This window comes from Ischnura elegans, chromosome 3, assembly GCF_921293095.1.
Source record: "Ischnura elegans chromosome 3, ioIscEleg1.1, whole genome shotgun sequence".
Classification (NCBI taxonomy): Eukaryota; Metazoa; Arthropoda; class Insecta; order Odonata; family Coenagrionidae; genus Ischnura; species Ischnura elegans.
In genome coordinates this window covers 27,930,600-27,949,292 of record NC_060248.1, presented here as the reverse complement: position 1 = coordinate 27,949,292, position 18,693 = coordinate 27,930,600, and the positions used below count along the sequence as shown (strand labels likewise).

The 18,693-nt window shown below is 43.7% G+C and overlaps 1 protein-coding gene across 6 annotated transcripts in view; it reads left to right on the top strand.

The window, feature by feature from the left end:
- LOC124155599 (nucleolysin TIAR-like) overlaps window positions 1-18,693 on the top strand; it is a 684,526-nt gene that overhangs the window by 348,556 nt on the left and 317,277 nt on the right. For all 6 annotated transcript variants that reach the window (XM_046529563.1, XM_046529559.1, XM_046529560.1 and 3 more), the window contains exon 2: window positions 12,790-12,877. In XM_046529563.1, coding sequence (XP_046385519.1) covers window positions 12,790-12,877 — 88 coding nt within the window. The remainder of the gene's footprint in view (window positions 1-12,789; window positions 12,878-18,693) is intronic.

The following is an 18,693-nucleotide window of genomic DNA, read 5'->3' as shown; positions in this document are numbered from 1 at the left end:
TTATAAGGCCTTGCCTTTCTTAAAGCTGCATGATCGAGGAATTAGATTGAGTTGATGTGTTTTTTTATGGAAAACCCTCCCATTTCGCCTTGCTTCACTTTCTACCCCCGTCTCTCCCCATCTTCTGCCGCCTCATTTCCGCTTCGTTTGCGAATGGAGGCTACTGCTGCGAACCCAAGGGGTGATTTGCGCATTTTATGCTTATGTTATATCGATACCGGGATTTTACCTCACGCCGGTTAATGACCTTCTCTGTGTATTTCATCCGCAACGAAACAACTGCTCAGCAATCGTGCGAACGTATCCGGTTATTCTGCCCTCCTCTTCAGATCGTGCCTGTGCGGATATTCCTCAGCTGCCATCTCTGATCCTATTGCATGTAATCAAAGGAAGTATGCAATTCTAAGTATGTGCACATCGCAATATGCCTCGCATATGGCAAACTTACATTCTATAATCATTTTCTGCAATTTACTCAAATATGATTTTTTGTTGCATCGGATTCGCTGGACAGGGATATTACAATTAATTTTTATCTAGATAAGTCTATTTTTTATGATGAATAAATTGCGAAGCACTATCAAGGCGGGCTCTGATATTTTTTTAAAGGAAGGTTTCTATTAGTGGGGGCATGATGCATAACTGGATACTTTTGGTATCCTTTTTAAGTTCTCGTCTTCGTAACTGTGATCGCATGTCAGGAATGACATTTTCAGAATTATAATTTTAGCATCAGTTTTTAAGAATCAAAAAGTTCATCAATAATTCAGTGTACTTCAATGCATAATTATCAGCAATGTTCTAAGTGAGACTCGAGTACATCTAACTTTTAAAAAATTGTCCTCTCTCTAGTTTGCGATAAATCCAGAGTAACTCGTTCACGTTTTTTCTACGTCGGTTCTGCCGATAGAAGGAATCGACGCCGGTTTAGTGACACAAAGGAGCAAGTGCGGCCCCCTGGCACCGCCGTCGCCTCGAGGAAATACGGGTATCTTTATCCTGGGAACTTAGCGACTGCTCTATTGACCTGTCGGAAGGTGGAAAGGCGGAAGATTGTGGGCGGTGGGGGCAGAACCCTTTGAAGGAGTGCTTAGTGACCCTCCCTGGACAGCAGTCACCGCTCTTCATGACCCGGGATCAAAGCTGTGGCACTAACCGCCCATGAAAGCTGACTGCTTTGACAAGTTTTCCCGTGTCCTTTTGTGAAGTAGATGAGTGGGAAACGCTTCATAGTGTGTGTATGGGTGTTGCGGATGTTCGGTTGCATCTCTAGCCACGCGTTGTCATTCGTATTTGAACCTTGCATAGCTTTAAATTGCTCCAATTTTTTTAGTTCAAGAAATTCTCACGGTCTACTTCACACTTCTTTGGGAACGAGGGACTACGCTGTATTGTGATCCCTCTAGCTCTCCTTGCTCATCTTCTTCGGCATTGTACTCCTAGATAATTTGACAATTTTTCACCCGTTAATCCCTCTGACTCTTTTTATATTTCGATTGTAAATTTTAATCTTAGGCATACGTGACTTTGTGCTAATATTTATCAATGTCAGAACTTGTATTGCTACTTGTAATTGGCCCCACTTCATTCTTAACAGAGCATTTATATGTCGGGCTCAGATGTGGAGGAATTTTTGCTGACTGAAGCTTTCATGTTTTTTTGAATTTATTGTAAATATTTTCCGTCGCGCATATATGCATAGTTATAAAATCGGTCGTACCCATGCATCAATGGTCATTAATGAAGTGCCTTCGAATTAAATGCATTATGTGACAAGTATTTATTTTTTTATTTTTAATGATAGAGCAGATATTTCAGTTTATCATATTGGTACTGACTCTAGGTAACTGCTGCATTCCAATCACTGACTTTATGTCTTCTGGTTGAAACTGCCTTAGTTGGTAAATAGAAGGGTATTATCATAAATTGCCTGAACTTATGAGTCATATCTTAAGTTCACAACCGTTGTATGACTCCAGTGCTGCGATTTTCTCTAATTAGTTAATAGTTTGATCAGAAAATATCATATACTTCAAAAAAATCATAAATGATGATATAGCTGTTTACGAATCCGCAAGAATGGTGCCGCTTTTCAAACCACTGATATGCCCCACTGTTGTCTTGAACGCGGTGGTGCGTTGCAGTATTCATCCTCTTATAAACAAACGCCGCCGTAGAGCGCACATCCTCCATCTCTGGGCGAATAAGTCGCCGGCTAGGACATCCTCTTCCCTCGCAGTTCACACACTGCGGCCTTGGAGCCCTTGGTGACCGTTGTAAAACAACCCTCGCACCTTTCAGCTTGATAATTTATTTGGCCCACCCGCAGTAGGAGCAGCACCCTGGTGGCTGGCAGCGTGTGTACTCTCCCCCTCAAGCCTCGAGAAACCCCATTTTGCGTCTTTAAGCCCTTTCTTTGTGTCCTCCCCCGTTACGGTCTCAGTCTGACTTCCTTCCTTTGGTCCCTTTTCACTCCATCCACCCCCTCCCTGTGTCTGTCTGCCTCGGCTAAGTACCGCCCCCTTTCTCCACCCCCACCCCCTCTTTGCATCTCAACCCTTCCACCGCTGCCACTTTCTTGACACCCCCTCCCCACCCTTTGCTCCCCGCCATCACGTCCCGTTCCAGCGGGGCGCACTTTTCTTTGAAGTCGCAGCCTCTCCGTGCTCCACATGCTCGCCTACCTCCTCGCGCCCCTCCTCCATAAGACGTCTGCGAAGCCTTCTCGTCCCCCTCCCCACCCACCCACCCTTTAGCGCTCCTCACTGCGCCTTCAAGCAGGAGCTGGCTTCGTTTCGATGGAGGGATCTATCTGCACCGTGCGGTCTTTGTCAATTCGTCAATCAATCAAAGTGATTCACTCGTTGCATCAGGTTTCCATGGGTGCCTCAATGCTAATATTGATCTTTAACGGCAGGAGTCTCTTTTTTTGCTATTTGGTTTAGTAATTAGGCTTCGTGTCTCCATTCCATTCATGAAGTTTCTCTTCCCTTTCCTCGCTCGCTCAGTGTCTTGCTATCTCTTCTCTACCTCTAATCGGTATTTTCCTTATCTCCTCCTCTCCGCACATTCCGTAAATAATTCATTCTCCTTCCTTCTCTATATCCCACCGTTTTGTAGATATAATTCTCATTCTAATGATCCCTCTTGGTTTTTGAGCATCAGCTTTTCTTTTTATAACTTCCGATAAACTCAACTGATCTATCTGTTTGATCTTCATCATTTTTTGTTACACAAAATTTCGAACGTTCCACTCTTGACTTCCATGCTGCTCCATCGCTCCCATAAAGAAATAGCACCTTATGAATTTTTGTCCCGCCTCTATGTTTGAGTTCTCTGCCGCGAGTACATTTTTATTTTTGTGGATTATAATCCGATGATTCAAGCGTGATGCAGTAGATATTTTTCATATTGGAATAAATACGTGCAATTCTCCACGATTGTAAAATTTATTGCGGCTTACAGTTCTTGAATGTTACTACATCGCCTTGTAGATGATATAGTGGCATTGAAACCTAGTTACTATAAATATTATAATCATGGAATATTGCCAGTATCTATTTAAGTATTGTTTGGATTGCCCGTTTGCCTGTTTTATTCTACAGACTATTTCTTTCTTGTTTCCTCCGTCGCTGGTTCATCGGCTAATAAAGTAGCAAAGTTTCTTCACTAATTCGAGCTAATGTTTTCTAAGTTTAATGTTTGTCCCAGTCCGCTATTCTTCTCATTATTTTTTTTCGATGAAATTAACCTCTTCGCTGCTATGTCGTCCAACCGAAGGTCCTCCCGCACAAGGCGCGCACTACCCTCCCCCCCCCCCTCTCCCCCGGCAAGCCGCACGCCTCAGCCCATCCCCCTCGCCCTTCCCCGCATAATGTATCTGCCGTCGCCATCATCTTCCCTCCTCGCAGAATCGGACGTGATTTCATTGGTGGGCTGAGCCCGAGGGGTCGTCGGGAGATTTTGTGGGGGAGAGAGGAAAGGGAATAGTGTAACGCGCCGAACGGAGCGCGATGGCCTCGACATCACGTTCTCCTGTTTAAGGAGACGATGAGAGGGGTTGGGGTGAGCGGGCCGAGGGGTGGGGTGAAAGTTTTCGGCGTGGTTGCGCAGGTGAAGGCGTTCGCCGATCCGTGCCTGGCTGGGAATCGTCATTGCAGTTTTTGCTGCGGAAGACGCGATCGAGATGTTCGGACTAGTGGGGGTGAGAAAAATGTGTTGGAGATTTTTTTAGGAATGACTTGGATTAAAGCTAGAGTTTCCGGCATAATTATGTAGCAATCTGTGATGTTTAACGCAGTGAAAGCACTTGTCTATTTCCGGACTTGAACCACTTTCAAGGGAAAAATAACATCATGTGCCCAAACCTGGGTCGGTAGTAATAAAGAAGTGTGTAAATAGACAAGTGCTTTCGTTATTTTATATCACATGGATTGTCTGTTTTATCGAAGTAATTGTGAAACTGGTGTACGGAACAAGGTTGATTCTTAAGTTAGCGCATTCGAAGTGGATGTTGCAATAATGTCATTTTCTTCTCCTTCACTGTACGGAAATATTGGGATCCGTTTTATTAGGTAGGCAAAGCAGTGTTTCTCTCTGAAGGTATAAAGTTTCTAAATCCAGCTAAGAGTTTAATTTTTCTCTCTTATGAATCATTCATCTATTATAATCAATCTAATTCTTTCCAACTTGCTCTGTTCCATGAGTGTACTAGTAAACAATTCACGCTCCCTTTTGCTGAGCGGCGACCGAGTACGTTCATGTTCCGATCTAACTTTCTTTGTTTTCTCCATACTTACTTTAATTTGGTCCTTTTCCCTTGAAAATCTTTCCAGAAGTTATCTAATGTCGCTATTTAACTATCTTCTGAGCATAAATACGGCCACTTAATCCTTTCATATGCGTGAGATTGCCCCATAGAATGTTGGTTCTACTGCTCCCAAAGTGTGACTGAGGTTAGGAAGGTCGAGAGAGTCCATTCCCGCGTGGAAATGACCGAGAAGAGGAGAGAGAAGAAAATTGGCCATTTCTCCTTCGTTTTTTCCTCCTCCTCCTTCCACACCTACTGCTTCCTGTCCCCGAAGGCGTCTCGGTGCCGCCGACGCCTTCCAGCCGGAGGCGCCGCGGCCAGCGGAATGTCTCGGGCTATTTCACACCGTCTTGCTACCCGCCGCGAAAAAACTTCCGCCACGATATTATTCCCTCATTGGCACCCGAAGTGCGGATATATGCAAGTGCCCCCACGACGATGATGATGACGACGATGTGGTGGTGGACGGCGGACCGCATTGCCGTCGTTCCATCGGGAGGAAAGGGGGTGTCGTGTTAAAAATGCGGCCACTCACTCTTCGCGCGGTGGGGCGGGGGTCGTCTGGGCTGCGGGAGAGGGTTGCGAGGATGCTACTGGTGACCCCCTGGATGGAGGAAATGGAGGTTTTCTTTTTAGGGGAAAGAGTAGTTAAGGCTAGACATGACGATGGAAGAACAGAATTTCACATATTTTTACGGGGAATATGTTTGCCCTTTTCCGTTTTTCCGCAGTCAGCTGTTTTCTTGTCCTGCCTTGCGAAAATACCATGCATTATCGCTTGAGAAATCGCGAGGAATGTCGCCTTCGGATAGAGAAAAAACTCCATTTACTCTTCCCTTCACTACTTTCCCTCATTCAAACATTGAACGCTGAACCTCTCTAGCCCTCTCCGTCTCTATACTAACCTAATGTAATTTTGCCGGTGATTTACATCTATTTTCACTTAGATTTTGACGCTAATCTGCTCTACAGAGTTCTTATTTAGCCAGTATTTATTGAATAATCTAGTCTGAGCCTCGTTTACTGATAATTTCCAGCCTTTATGATAACTTCTTCGTGTTGGTTTTATCGCAGTAGTTCTTTGGGAGGTACCCATTGTAAATTGAGAGAGAAGTTTGATAAAAAACCTTCAAATAGTTGTAAGATAGTTTAGAAAGACTGAAAATTGCACTTTTTAAGATAATATAATTAATAATCAGGAAATATTTTTAGTTTTGTAGACTGTGGGTATATATTCACATGTATTGCCTAATTCGGTCAATTACGCCATCGTATCATTCGTTGCAACTATTTTCTACGCGTTCCTTTGTATCGCCATAAATAATTTCACAATGGTGGATATTTGCTTTCGTTCCCAATGTAACTCTTTAAATTAAATCCCATTATTCAATTATTATGTTATGAGTTTTCTTCTTCTTGTATTGTCTTAAATGAAACATTATTAAATGCTTTGATGTTTCAGATTCTCTAAACGTTAACGCCTCACCTTTGCCGAGGAAGAAAGGCATTCGTAAAAAAATTGCTTTACCGCTCATTTGACATATATACACCATCGCTATCGCGTATCTTAATTAATTAAGTTTCCCGGTTATTTTAGCTGCAAGTATATCAAGTATCATATCACGCATTCAGGTCGCTAATGGCCGGTAAACCTGGAAAAACTCGGTCTGTTAATCCCTTTACAGATATTAGTCGCCTAAAAAGGCCTTTTAAATAAATCCTCCTCGAGCATAGTCTGGGCAGTTTATTAAATCCTGAAATAACTGTGGAGCACTCAATTCTCTCCTATATTGGGCCGAGCGTAGTGGTGTGAATGTCGGTGCGGGCGGCGGCGGGGGTGGTTTTGTTCCAAGCATTCAATTACGCGTCTGCCCCCGCGGAAAGAGCATTGATGAGTACCCTAATACTAGCATGCGCGGAATGCATCCCATTCAATGAAAAAATGTGCGAGCGGCAAAAAAAGCGAACGAGGGGGGGGGGGAAAAAAGGTCCTGGCTAGTATAGTTGGGTCGGTTAGAAAAATCGACGTTTTCATTTCGCACGGTCTCTTTTCTTTCCCTCCTTTCTTTCCCTCCTTCCGTTCCGCGCACGTCACCCTATTTTTCTCCTCCATTATTTTTTTTTGTTTTCAATCGTTGAATCGCAAAATGGCGCGGTCCATTACTTTGGCGACGTCAATTGCGTCCTGCGACTGGCGAACGTGTGGAGTTGGGATTGGTGATAATGGCCGGCTGAAAAGGACATTTCGTCGCGCGACACCGAAAATTCTTTTTTACCCCCCCGTTCCCCCATCCCATACCATGTTCGTCCCTTTTAAACTCTTCCGGTCTTCCTCGTCCAAAACCACCGTTCCTCCTCCTCCCCCCTTTCTCCTTTGTCGTTGGCGTCTCTCCTTCCACACGATTATTTAGTGGGTTAGCTCTCATCTCTACCGACGCGATGAAAAAATTGTAGAGACTAGTTCATTAAGTAGGTAGAAGTCAGTGTACATAGTATCTAAAATTGCTCGGAAGCTAACTTTGTGGAATCTCCAATTTATTGGTATAGAAGAACTTGTTGGTAAACCCCGACCGGTTTCAGTACTCACGTGTTATACTCAAGGAGAAATACAATTTGTTTCTAATTGCGAGTGCGTAATTATGCTCATGTCTAAGGAATGGGGGCGGAGGTAAGGAGAGGACCGAGTAGGTAGAGAGTGATTGAAGTGTGGAGGTCAAAGGTGAGTCTACGGGCTTTGGGGTGAACGGGAACTTGGTAGAGTTAAGAATATTGAAATGGTATCAAGGCACTAAACAAATTCGTAAGGAATATCTTCGCATAGCTTTAATTGGGAGGGTAAAGGTTGATGTTAGTTTTGGCTGGAGTCTTATTGGCAAAATGAAAAGAAATAGGCCTTATGTTGAATGATGATGTAATGATGATTGGAGGAAATGGGTGCGGTCAGGGGTAAGGGTGTTTATATAAACCATGTAAACCGTCCTTTGATAGGTTGATAAGTAATCGCAGTCTTTGTTTCTCCTTGTATTTCTACTGTCCATAGGAAGAGAGCTAGCGGGTTTTGGTTGCCGATTGACAAAATTCTGAGATAGTGTAGGATCTGAGGGAGTAGGAGAGTTGACATGGAAGCGGGGGAATCCTGCAGTATCTAGGAGAGAATGGCGGTTTTTCTCTCCAAGAGGAGTCATCGTGTGTGTTCGTGTGTGACCGGCTGTGAGGTTTGGCGTGTGGTTCCTTGATTCCTTTCGCGTATTCGACACGTCTTCCACCTTGCGGCGTGCGTTATCCATCGATCGCTGCAGATTTTCCTCCCCTTGACTCCTCCCCAGTCCAACCTCTTTCTTTCCTTTCCTCCTCCGCCGGAAACCCACGAGGATAGACCGTAACTGCTGGCCACACCCCCAAGACCCTAAACCAGGCACACCTCCCCTTCCGCCCTAAAAAAAATCCTCAAATTATAATTCCGTTCCCGAAAAAAAATCTTGACTCCATAATACTTTTACGCTACTGTCTCGCGTATTTTTTTCATATTCAAATCCACTTGTCGATCGCTCTGTGGTTGTCCGTCGTCTATAATAAAATTGAACGTATGTGAGCGTTTTTGGTAACTTATGTTCTTTGTTGTTTCGGAGTCAATTTTGAATTCAAAGTCAATTAATTGGGTAAAAGTGACTAGAGCCAATGTCGCTGTGTTGATATTCATCTGGGAATGAAGTCCCTGAGGATAATATGTGTAGTGTGATGTGAAATATGTGTAGTACGATAGTGTGAATGCGTTAAAATGTTCAGAACTAGTGGACTAATTTTATTGTATTTCAGATTCTTGCCTGATTTAGTAATTATATGTTTGTATAAGCTGTAGGGTATGTGATGCCGAGTAATGGGAGTCCAAGATGAGAAGCAATATTTTCATTTTTGAATCATTTGAGATGGATGTACTGGCAGCTAGTGGCTTTCACTATCACGAAATTAGGTCGTCACCAGTAATTACCGATTTTCTCCGTATTGCTTTAGTACTAGAAATTAGGACTTGTAGTCTACAAGAGCCATCGTCTCTCTTCCGAATTCATCGTGAAAAATAAATTTCATCCGCTAAACTCGTCTCCGGACTTCCTCCTCGGAATTTTTCATCAACTAATAACTATGTCGCATTGGTACGCGATATTATTCCTTTGGAGCAAACGAGTCTTAATACATTCCCTCTCGTTCGCGGTGCCCTCTCTTCACTCGGATGATTTTCGAGCTCCGCCGACTGCGTTCATTATTCCGGCAGGTCCTGCGTTATAAATATATTCATCGGCGTTGTTACCCTTTTAACCTGGACGAGAGGTGGCGGGCCTGTATCTATCTTGCACCCCGCATCTTCTTAACGAGCCAAGATCCTCCGTCTGATCCCTTTCCCTCCCATCTCGTCTGCTGAATCTTTTAAGCGCAAGCCATCCCGACAGTTATCACGGCATCAAATTAATGAATAACCATTGAAACGGGAGAGGAGCCTTCATAAAGGCGGAGGGGGTGAGGAGGCGAAGGCGAGACGAAGGTGTCACCTTGCGTTTGAAGTTGTAGCACTCCGTCGGAGCATTAGCTGTGCTGCGTTGAATACGTAATGAAAGCAGGGGTGGTGTGTGTGCCGGTGGTGGATGGGGGATGGGCCTGGGGGTGGGTGAGTGGGTGGTGTCGGTGGCAGCATTACCAAAGCTTTCATCATCGCCTCGTCGCAGAGGAAGACTCGTGCGGAAGGACCGGGGCTGTCGGGAGAGGGGGGCTGTGTCGCCTTTCCGGGGAAGTCTTCGTTGAAGTGGGAGGGGCTAACACCGCCAGGCCACGAATGTAAACGCAGATCTTCGATGCCGGGCCATTAATGAATCCAAATAATTCCCATCAAAGTGACTCACTGCAAATTTTATATGCTAAACCGCCAGGAAAGTGGTAAAAAAATGTTCACTGACGATTTTTTGCTTCCTTAGGATATAGTAATTAGCCACGGGATTTACCGATTCGCGAGTGATTCTCAGTGTTGAATACTCTTTTTTTTCGTGTTACCCGCGAAATATCCGGCCTCTGTCACAGCCGGGCTAAGCTCTCACCTGCTAACCCAGAGGTAACGGTTCCTAATCTTGTCAATCTCGGTTTTCTACCACCCAAGGTATGAATGTTTGTGGTTGTTCTCTTTGCTAATTTTATCGAGGATATTGAATAAATGAGACATTTTAAAATATCTCGATCTATTGGCTACACTACACTTCCCGTTTTATTTCATCATTGAACGTTATCAGACTGTTATAGATGACTATGTGCCCTTAATTCGTGAGGGAGTAGATATTATAAACAAAAACTGGAGTTTGTTTTTAGACATGAAGTGAAACGTTCTGATTCCAGTATAATCCGGAGGTACTTTTGAGACATTTACGAGAGGTGGTAGGTTGAGAATCAGCCGCAATCACATGCGAAGCGCCAGCCTCCGACGAAGATCTGGTATTTATAGTCGTAATTCCGCACCTGAGGTCTTCGTTGTCTTTCCCCCCACCTCGAGGAAGAATCATGGCCTCAGTGCATTTCTTGATTGTTAAGCACTGCTTGCGCTGGCTTCCTTTCGAATCTCAATTAACGCGGAAGGGATTGTAAACGGTTCGTTTCGGGTCTCGGCGATGCTTTTCATTTATTAGGCTCTCCAATTTTGGTATTCGCATGCATATTTGTTGACGCTTACCTCTTCTGAAGGGCGGAGGATTTACTATGCCCCCTCGCGCTGTGAACGTAGTGGGTGCTTTTGGGACGAGTACATTCATTTGTCGTTTAACTACTCGCGGTTGCCTTTGTCACGGGGATCGCGCTCGCGGCTGGAGGCACGCCGTAATTGAGAATCGTCTCCGCGGGCTTGTATGGGCTCTAGAATCTCAAGTTTGAGGAAATTGATTGCGTGGGTGGATTTCTGATGAATATTTCGTGGGGAAGTATGCATGCGAGGACTGCATTTATGCATTGTTTGTGAGGACGCATGGAGTCGTGGCTGTGTTCATTAAAGACACATGTCTTTTCACGCTGTAATTACTTAAAAAGTGTCATCGTCCCTTGCTAGATAATAGCTGCTTATCAATTGGAGGGAAGAGACTATTAGTCGCTTTGGTTATTACCGTCTGAGATTGGATGGAATGTACTCAACAATCCGAGTGCGCTGCAGATAATTTCCTATCAATGAATTCACCATCCATTTTCCAACTACATATTTGTATTCCTCATTTTTATGTGGCTTATTTATATATTTTTAGGTATAATAATAATAATAAGAAATTTTTTTAGAGTAGTTGGGGGTGATTATTAAAATTGGTGTGACGTGTTTCATGTGAAACTACCTTAATCGTTTATTATCGTATAAAATAATAATGATAAGAATAAGAAAAAGAAGAATTTTCAGGTCGCAGTGCATACCCTTGTTTTGCATTGCATAATTGTGTTAAATTGGAATGAATTATCCCTAATACCAAGTGCCGTGTGTAATTACAAAGTGAGTGATTTCTCCCTCCAAATTTAAAGTTGAATGCAGCTAGTGCACGAGTTTCCTTATGTCTTTTTAATCTTGTTTCAGTTGTGCCTCCACCCTTGCTCGAAGATTTTCTCTTAAAGTGTAGCAGGCATTACTCTCTACGCACAATCTCCTCTTAAGAAAATAACTACCGTTTTTTGTACCTACTGAGGTCAGTTCATACACAAGAATTTTAAGGTTTCCGCACATTGGCAAGGCTTGGCCAAAACAGATGCTGTTGTAAGAGCAAACCTTGTATTTATTTTTTAAGATATTAAGCCTTCTGTATTCTCCGCCAGCCCTCCGCTCTCCTATTTGTGCATTTTAGTCGTGATTAATTTTCTATCTGGAATTGTTTCTTTATAGAAAATGATATAGCTCATGATTAATGTGGAGTTTATTTTCTTAAATCAATGAAGAACGTGCGGTAACAAGTTATTTTTTGTAGTACATATCTTTGTACTTATTATATTATGTATCTTAATAATTATTTTAATATTCTTAGATTATTGCGTCCCATATATCCGTGGATATGTAAATCCTCCCATCATCGTCATCACCGCACCGTAATTGTGGGTCCGCTAGCGCACATATATTTCATACGTAAACGTAAGCTTCTCAGTGGCCCTTGTAAATCAGGATCGATCCATGAGTTGGCGGATATTTTGTAGGCTGCGGCGTAAATTAGATTATCAGTGTTAGCACAATGCTCATGGCCCAAATCCCATCCGCTCTTAATACCAGGCTCTCCTGACTGATTTATGGCCCCATGCGCCTCTCTCCTGTGTTCTCAAGCACCCCTTACATCATATACGTCCTTCCTATATATGTAGTGGCCTTTGGCCCCTGCATCAACCCTCGCTTTTGTCGTTACACTAAATATTTTCACATGCTTTCTACTCATGCGTGTTAGTAACCGTCTTGGTTAATAATCTCCTGTTTTAATCCAGTATTAAATTATAAAAAGTATTAAATAAAATTGCATTCCTTTACTTTTATTCCCATTCCATTATTTTCAACTTTTATTTTTTGAAACTTGAAATACCCTCATTGCTCTTATTTAAATGAATTAAGCAAAGTCACATGCTGCTCCTTGTAGGCGTTTACAGTTGCATCGTGTGACGCCAGTGGCCTGGGAGGAAAAACCCTCACGATTTGGAACTTAAGAGTCGCAGGCTGTGATGTTGGCACCAGTATTTTTCCTTAGCAACGCGTTCACTGTTTATTAGATCTAGCTCCCCCACCTCTTACCTCTCATTCCCATCCCTCCCCCCACCCCCGATGTCCATTCCTCATGTTTAAATAAGAGACGCGAGCCCTCCGCCTTTCTGAATTTTCCCTTGAAGGGTTGGCCGTGTCCTTCGTTTGTGTGCGTGTGCTGGTGACTGATTTAATGCTGGAATGTAAAGTGTTCCCTTGATTTTAATTACTCCTTTTCTCTCTCTCTCTCTCTTTACAGAGCATTACCATATATTCGTCGGAGACCTGAGTCCAGAGATTGAGACGCAAACTTTGCGGGAGGCTTTCGCACCGTTTGGAGAAATATCGTAAGTGTATTTTACATTTATATCTCTCTCTCTACCGTGGATTTGTGTCCGGGGGCTAGTCTTTGTTGGAATACATGAAGCTGACTCCCGACGGAAGATGCTAATTCATGGAAGGCAAATTAAGACGCGTGTAAATACGTGGGTTTATTTGTTTCATTGAGGAATGCTGATGGAGTAAGTCTTGTGACTCTTGTTTTGTGGGGACGGATTGTTAAAATTGGGCATAAGGAGCGTGATAGCAATTAGTCAAAGTACGAGAAATGCTACTAGCGCTTATTTCGAGTTACACCAGCCTAGTCCAATGGATTTTTGTATCCAAAATTAGTAAGCTGCGTTTTTGTTTTTACTTGTGCTCAAATACTTTGAAGTATGAAGGAAACTCAATGTTTTCAAATTTACTACTTCAAAATGGCACGCTGAGATATTTTTCGGTCTTTAAATTATTTGAAGTGGCGTTTGAACGCATTAAATATTTCAAGCTGTTCAAGCAGTTTTCGTAATGTACATTTTACATTTATATTTCCTTTCTATGGATGTATTCAACGGTGTTCGGCGAGATGTTGTGGAACATAATGATACAATGGTAAATGAAGAGCAAACTTAGTGCATGTCCACAGTAATTTTATTTGGTACGACGCGTTTCAGCGACCTTACTTCGCTATCATCAGGTACAAAATGCCATGGGCATGCCATGGCATTTTGTACCTGATGATAGCGAAGTAAGGTCGCTGAAACGCGTCGTACCAAATAAAATTACTGTGGACATGCACTAAGTTTGCTCTTTCTATGGAAGTGATTCAAAATCTGTTATTTGCGCTTTTCCGTAATGATAAATTAAAATTAATTATCTATGTTACCTCATTAAGTTAAGTTTTTTAGATTTTCATTGGAGGCATATAATAGGTCCAAGGCATAAAAAATATCCCACCCAATTACGTAATTGCGGTGATAAGAATGTGAGGAAGTTGTGACGTGTAATTTTTTCAAGAATTCCGTACTCCCTGCACTCTCGGCCAGTTCCGCTTGATGAAGTTTCCGCCGCCTGTTGAAGTCGCCCGGTCGTCACTCTCCGTGCGGCTGAGATTTAAGCGGCCAGTTGGTCGGGAAAAGGGTCGGTGCCGCCGTCGGGGGAGTGAACGACCGCCGCCGCCCTGCCCTCCCACCTTTCCGCCATTACTTTCGGCGCTTCGGACGTCTATAAGTATTCCTAAACCCGCCTTCTCCCTGGAGACGGCCAAACCATGGCCCACCCCTCTTAGCCGAGCCGTAAATCCACCATTTCCCACATCCTACGCTTCGATTTTTCACATCTCACCCCATAGTGAGGTCGGGCCTTTCTTCATCCCTTTCCCAAACCACTATACCCTCTCTCTCCGCCACGATATTTCCTTCCAAGCCACCCTGTCTCTCCCCTCTTTCCTCCCACGTGCGGCTGAAGATCTGAGATTTTGATCCCCTTTATTATAGTAAGTAGCATGTAGTAATGACAATAGTACAACCTCCATAGCAATGTTAGAAGTGTGTTTGACTATGAGTTTATAGGAAGTAGAGGGTGCTTTTACCTGATAGAGTGCAAGCAATCTTTTATTCTGGCTCTTTTTCCATTGGCCCTCTACCGGTGCCAAATTAAACCGTTGATCGAGGAAAAGCTCCATCGTATGTTCCTAGTTTTTTTTTCAAGGTCCTATGTTGTGACATTCCAATCTTATGGCATCTGGTGACATCTTTCCTTACTGGTGGATGTCCGAATATTGTTCCTAACTCACTATTACCGTTCAAGGCACGGCACAGAATTTGCAGGATATCTTGTGGCGAAAGTTTTTAAAATAAACTTTCGTTGCTCCGGAAAGAATGCTATCATTTAGTTGTTTCTCTGTTTATTTGATTGCTGTGGCGTTTCAGGAGGGAATCCTTCCTTTTTCAAGAAATATGCTCTTCTTCCTCCCCTCTCTGGCTCCTTACTCTCACACCAATCCCTGCCCCTCACCAGTCCTCCTCTTTCCATTCCTCCATCCGGTCGCGGCGGCCCCACCTTCTCCATTGATTTCCCATTATCGATATTTATCGATCTGAGAGAGTGTCGATGTGTGAGTGGGCACGAGGGCAGTGGCCCAAATGGGAGGCGGGGGAGCGGGTCGTCGTGGCTGCGATGTGGGTCATGCCCGCCCCTTCCCACCGGGGGCGGAAGTGGAGGCATTTCGGGAGATGGCAGTTTCCGGTCCATCGGTGGACATCTGTGGGGGAGGAGGAGGAGGAGTGTGTCGGCATGTTAAGAGCTGTGGCGCAGGACATCCCTTGGTAGGTGATCTCCAACCAATCAACCTATTATCCTCCTGCCCAGTCCTTGCCACCTCGCGGCCCGGGCAGTGAAGGAGCTAGGGGGTGAGAAAGGAGACAATTCCAATCGAATTCATGGGAATAAGATTATTTGCTTGGTAGTTTTATCTTTAATGTCACCTACGGATAACATACCGAATCATCTCCTTGGAAGAAGTGGTGATCTGGATATCAATGCAAAATTAACTTCATTCCTTCATATCGGAAAACTATTATGGTTATATTTCAGTTCTCAAATTTCCTCTATCTTATGCCCGTTGATTCATTTCTCTGTTATTCTTTGACCCCTTTTCCTTCTTGATCGCTACAAAAAAGTTGAATGTAAAATTAATAGAAAAAATTCTACCGGAAGATTATGAATTAATTAATTTGAATCATGGATTGAATATTAGCTATACTTCCAAATTGGCGTCTGAATCCGCCCATTCACCCATTTGCTATTTCTTCCCACCGTTCCCTCCGCGACTACTTTCCTTCCCCTCTCCCGCGCCTCCAAGCGGTTGGAATGCACACGACGGGCCCCTTGCAGCAGCGAGATCGGAAAAAAACCAAGCCGATGCACTTCATTTAATATTCAAATGTAAAGCTGTCGACAGGAATGCGCTGGCCGGTATTGCTATCTGCCTCCGGAAAATAAAGCTTTGTGAAGTACAAATGTCCTTGCGGGTCAATCAGGGCCGTGATTGCGTCCATCTGACATTAAAAAGCCAATAGTGAGCAGGAGTAAAAAAGGAACGGAGTAAATTGCCATTCATTCAAATGCGTAGTAATTGGTTTTGCGGCTCCTGCCCAATAGTGACGACTCAACGCGAGGAATGTGCTTGCGGGATGTGAAAAACGAAGTAAGTCCCGGCATTACATTGGCCGGCTTCATTCAGATGCATGGCGAAAGTGGTTCTCTTCCTAAATTGACGCATTTTGCTGGAATTGGCTTTCTTTTTGCCATAGTAGAATCTGAACACTCCTGAATTTTAAGTGAATGTTTGTCCAAAACATTTTTTGTAAATTTATAATTTCGTCTTATTTTCCTGTTCTTAGTTCACTATGGTGCCAGATGACTCTTAAGCAACCTTCAAAGGGAATTACCCTCCCTTGATTGCTATAGTCATGCTTGACTCGAAGAAATCTGCGGAAATATCCGTACTCTTCCTCGTGATTCAAATATTTCGTGAACAAATTGTTATAAAACTGCTCTTTTACTTAATGACTTTTTTTTTTAAAGAAACGTAGCGCTTTCGCTTAAATAACCGCAATCAGCACGCGTAGAAAGGCAATTTTTCGGTCGCCCTTTGATTTTTATCTAACCTTTTGCGTTTAGTGACTTCGTTAATTTCCCTCTACCAATTTTCCTGTTTGTAGCGAGAAAAGTATAAGATATTTTTCATTTTCAAAAGTTGAAACGCACAGCACCACTGTTTTTTTCAGCATATCTTCTACTTCAATTGTTGACTGTAGGAATATAATATCAATTTCTTCTCCGCTTTTTTATGCCTTCGCTTTTTTTACTTGCGCAGTTAAATTTTTAGCCACATGTCACCAATCACTCGTTTATGTGTGAAGTGTTATTATTACCAGCGTGAGGGGAGCAAGTGCTAATGCAAAATTTGTAGAATTTTAAATGTTCCGCCCCCTTTAAGTTAACGGGGAGGGGACCGAATACTCGACTGCATGTTGGATTTTTCTGGAATGACACGATTATTTTTCGCTGCAAGACTTAAAAGACTGCGAGACTTTAAACAGCGCTACTCCCTGGGCTCTTCTCTCTCGTGGTCGGCTTTGCCCGGTGTAATCAGTCGCCCTGAGGTAATTATCCCACTTGTTCCTTTCCATCGTTTCTTCGTTGTCGTTTGGCCAGGATGTGAGCGCGAATCCCTTCGGCTTGAGTATTGGCGGGGATGCGCGAGCAAATCCGGCGGATCCGTGTGAAGTAATTACTTCGTCGCGAGTTTTATTTCTTCATTCGATTCCGTAACAAATGAGAGGAGAGGAGAATTGTCGAGTGTTTCGCGCGCGCTCCATGCCTGCGATTGAGATGCACCTGCATCCTCGGATCCCCCGTCCTCTGCCTGAATCGTTTCATCTCCCTCTCTCACTTGCTGGGCCGAATCTTGGTGTGAGCCAAGTGCGCGGCTCCGTGGGGCAAGTTGATGCTCGGAAGGGCTTAGAGGAAATGGACGCGCGGAAACATTTTCGGTGAACATGAGGGGGATAATGGGTAAAGAAGATTGATGAATATTCACGGTAGTGTATTCTATTTGGTTTTCAGTTATCTCCCCCTCTATGGGGGGACACCACGCGGGGCGGGCCAACAGAAATATTGTTTAATTCTACCGTGAAGTTGTTTATGTTTAATTCTCTGTGAAAAATATCTTGAACCTAGAATGCTACGGTTTTATTCAAAGTATTTTTATCGTATTCTGCACTCACTGATGTTGGAGGAGAGAATTGGGAAGAAAGTTATTATTCTCTGCCTTATTTCACTTCCCAAGCCTTTCGCAGTTTTATTTTATGCCTCTTTCCGTGTTGGGCCTGCAATTAGAATGCACTTGCATCCTACTGCATCAGATCTTCGTCTCCTTTGTCCTCTATGTCCTCAATCGGTTCTCTTTTCTCTCTCTCCTGAGGCTTTCCTGGTTTTATTTCGATCCGCGATCCGACGCGTGCTGGGCAACGGTTGCCTTGGGGCTCGCCGCCCGGAGTCGTGTCGCTGCATTGTGCTCTCACGGGGCTGGCTGGGAGCGAATCTTGGGCCCCGTGGAGGAGGAGGGGTGGGGGAATCGAGAACGGCCTGCTATTGCCGTTTTTCAAAAGAGTGTCCGCCGAGTGGGATGGGTCGCGTCTATCGCTCGCAATCTCGCGTTCCCTCCCGCTCCATTCCTACCTACCCCAAACTCTAGCACCGTGAGTTTTACTTAGAGTTCTGTTTAGCATGTTCCCCTCCTATCGAAGAGGGACAGGGAGTGGCGGGGAAACAGTTCATTGCTTACTTCTGTATTTCGTTCCCCGACATGAATAATCGGCCTTATGCTCTACCGTTGGATGAGATTCAATGTGGAAAGAGAACATACTAAAGTGATCAGTAAATATCGTGTGTTAAAGTACCTTTGCAAGTGCAATAGCAATGTTAACAGCTTTCCTTCCATTATTATCGCATTCCCCGTCACCTAGTCAATTAAAGGTTTTTGAAAGTTCTATTTACCGCATTCTATGTAACACGTTCTATTTACACTGAAACGATTAAAGAGGTTGAAACAATTATGATTTTCATCCCCTTCTTGAATAATCGTCCAGTTGGAAGTCTTTACCTAAAAATGAGGTAGAAGAATCAATGTGGGAAGGGGGACAGGCCGAGGTAATTAGTAAAGTGTTGTCCGTAAACCCAACTTAACCTGTGGATTTGCCTAAGTAATGCCTGCCTTCCATCCCTACTCCAAGCTCTATCCCCGTAGGTTTTGTTTAACTTTCTGTTTAACTTGTTT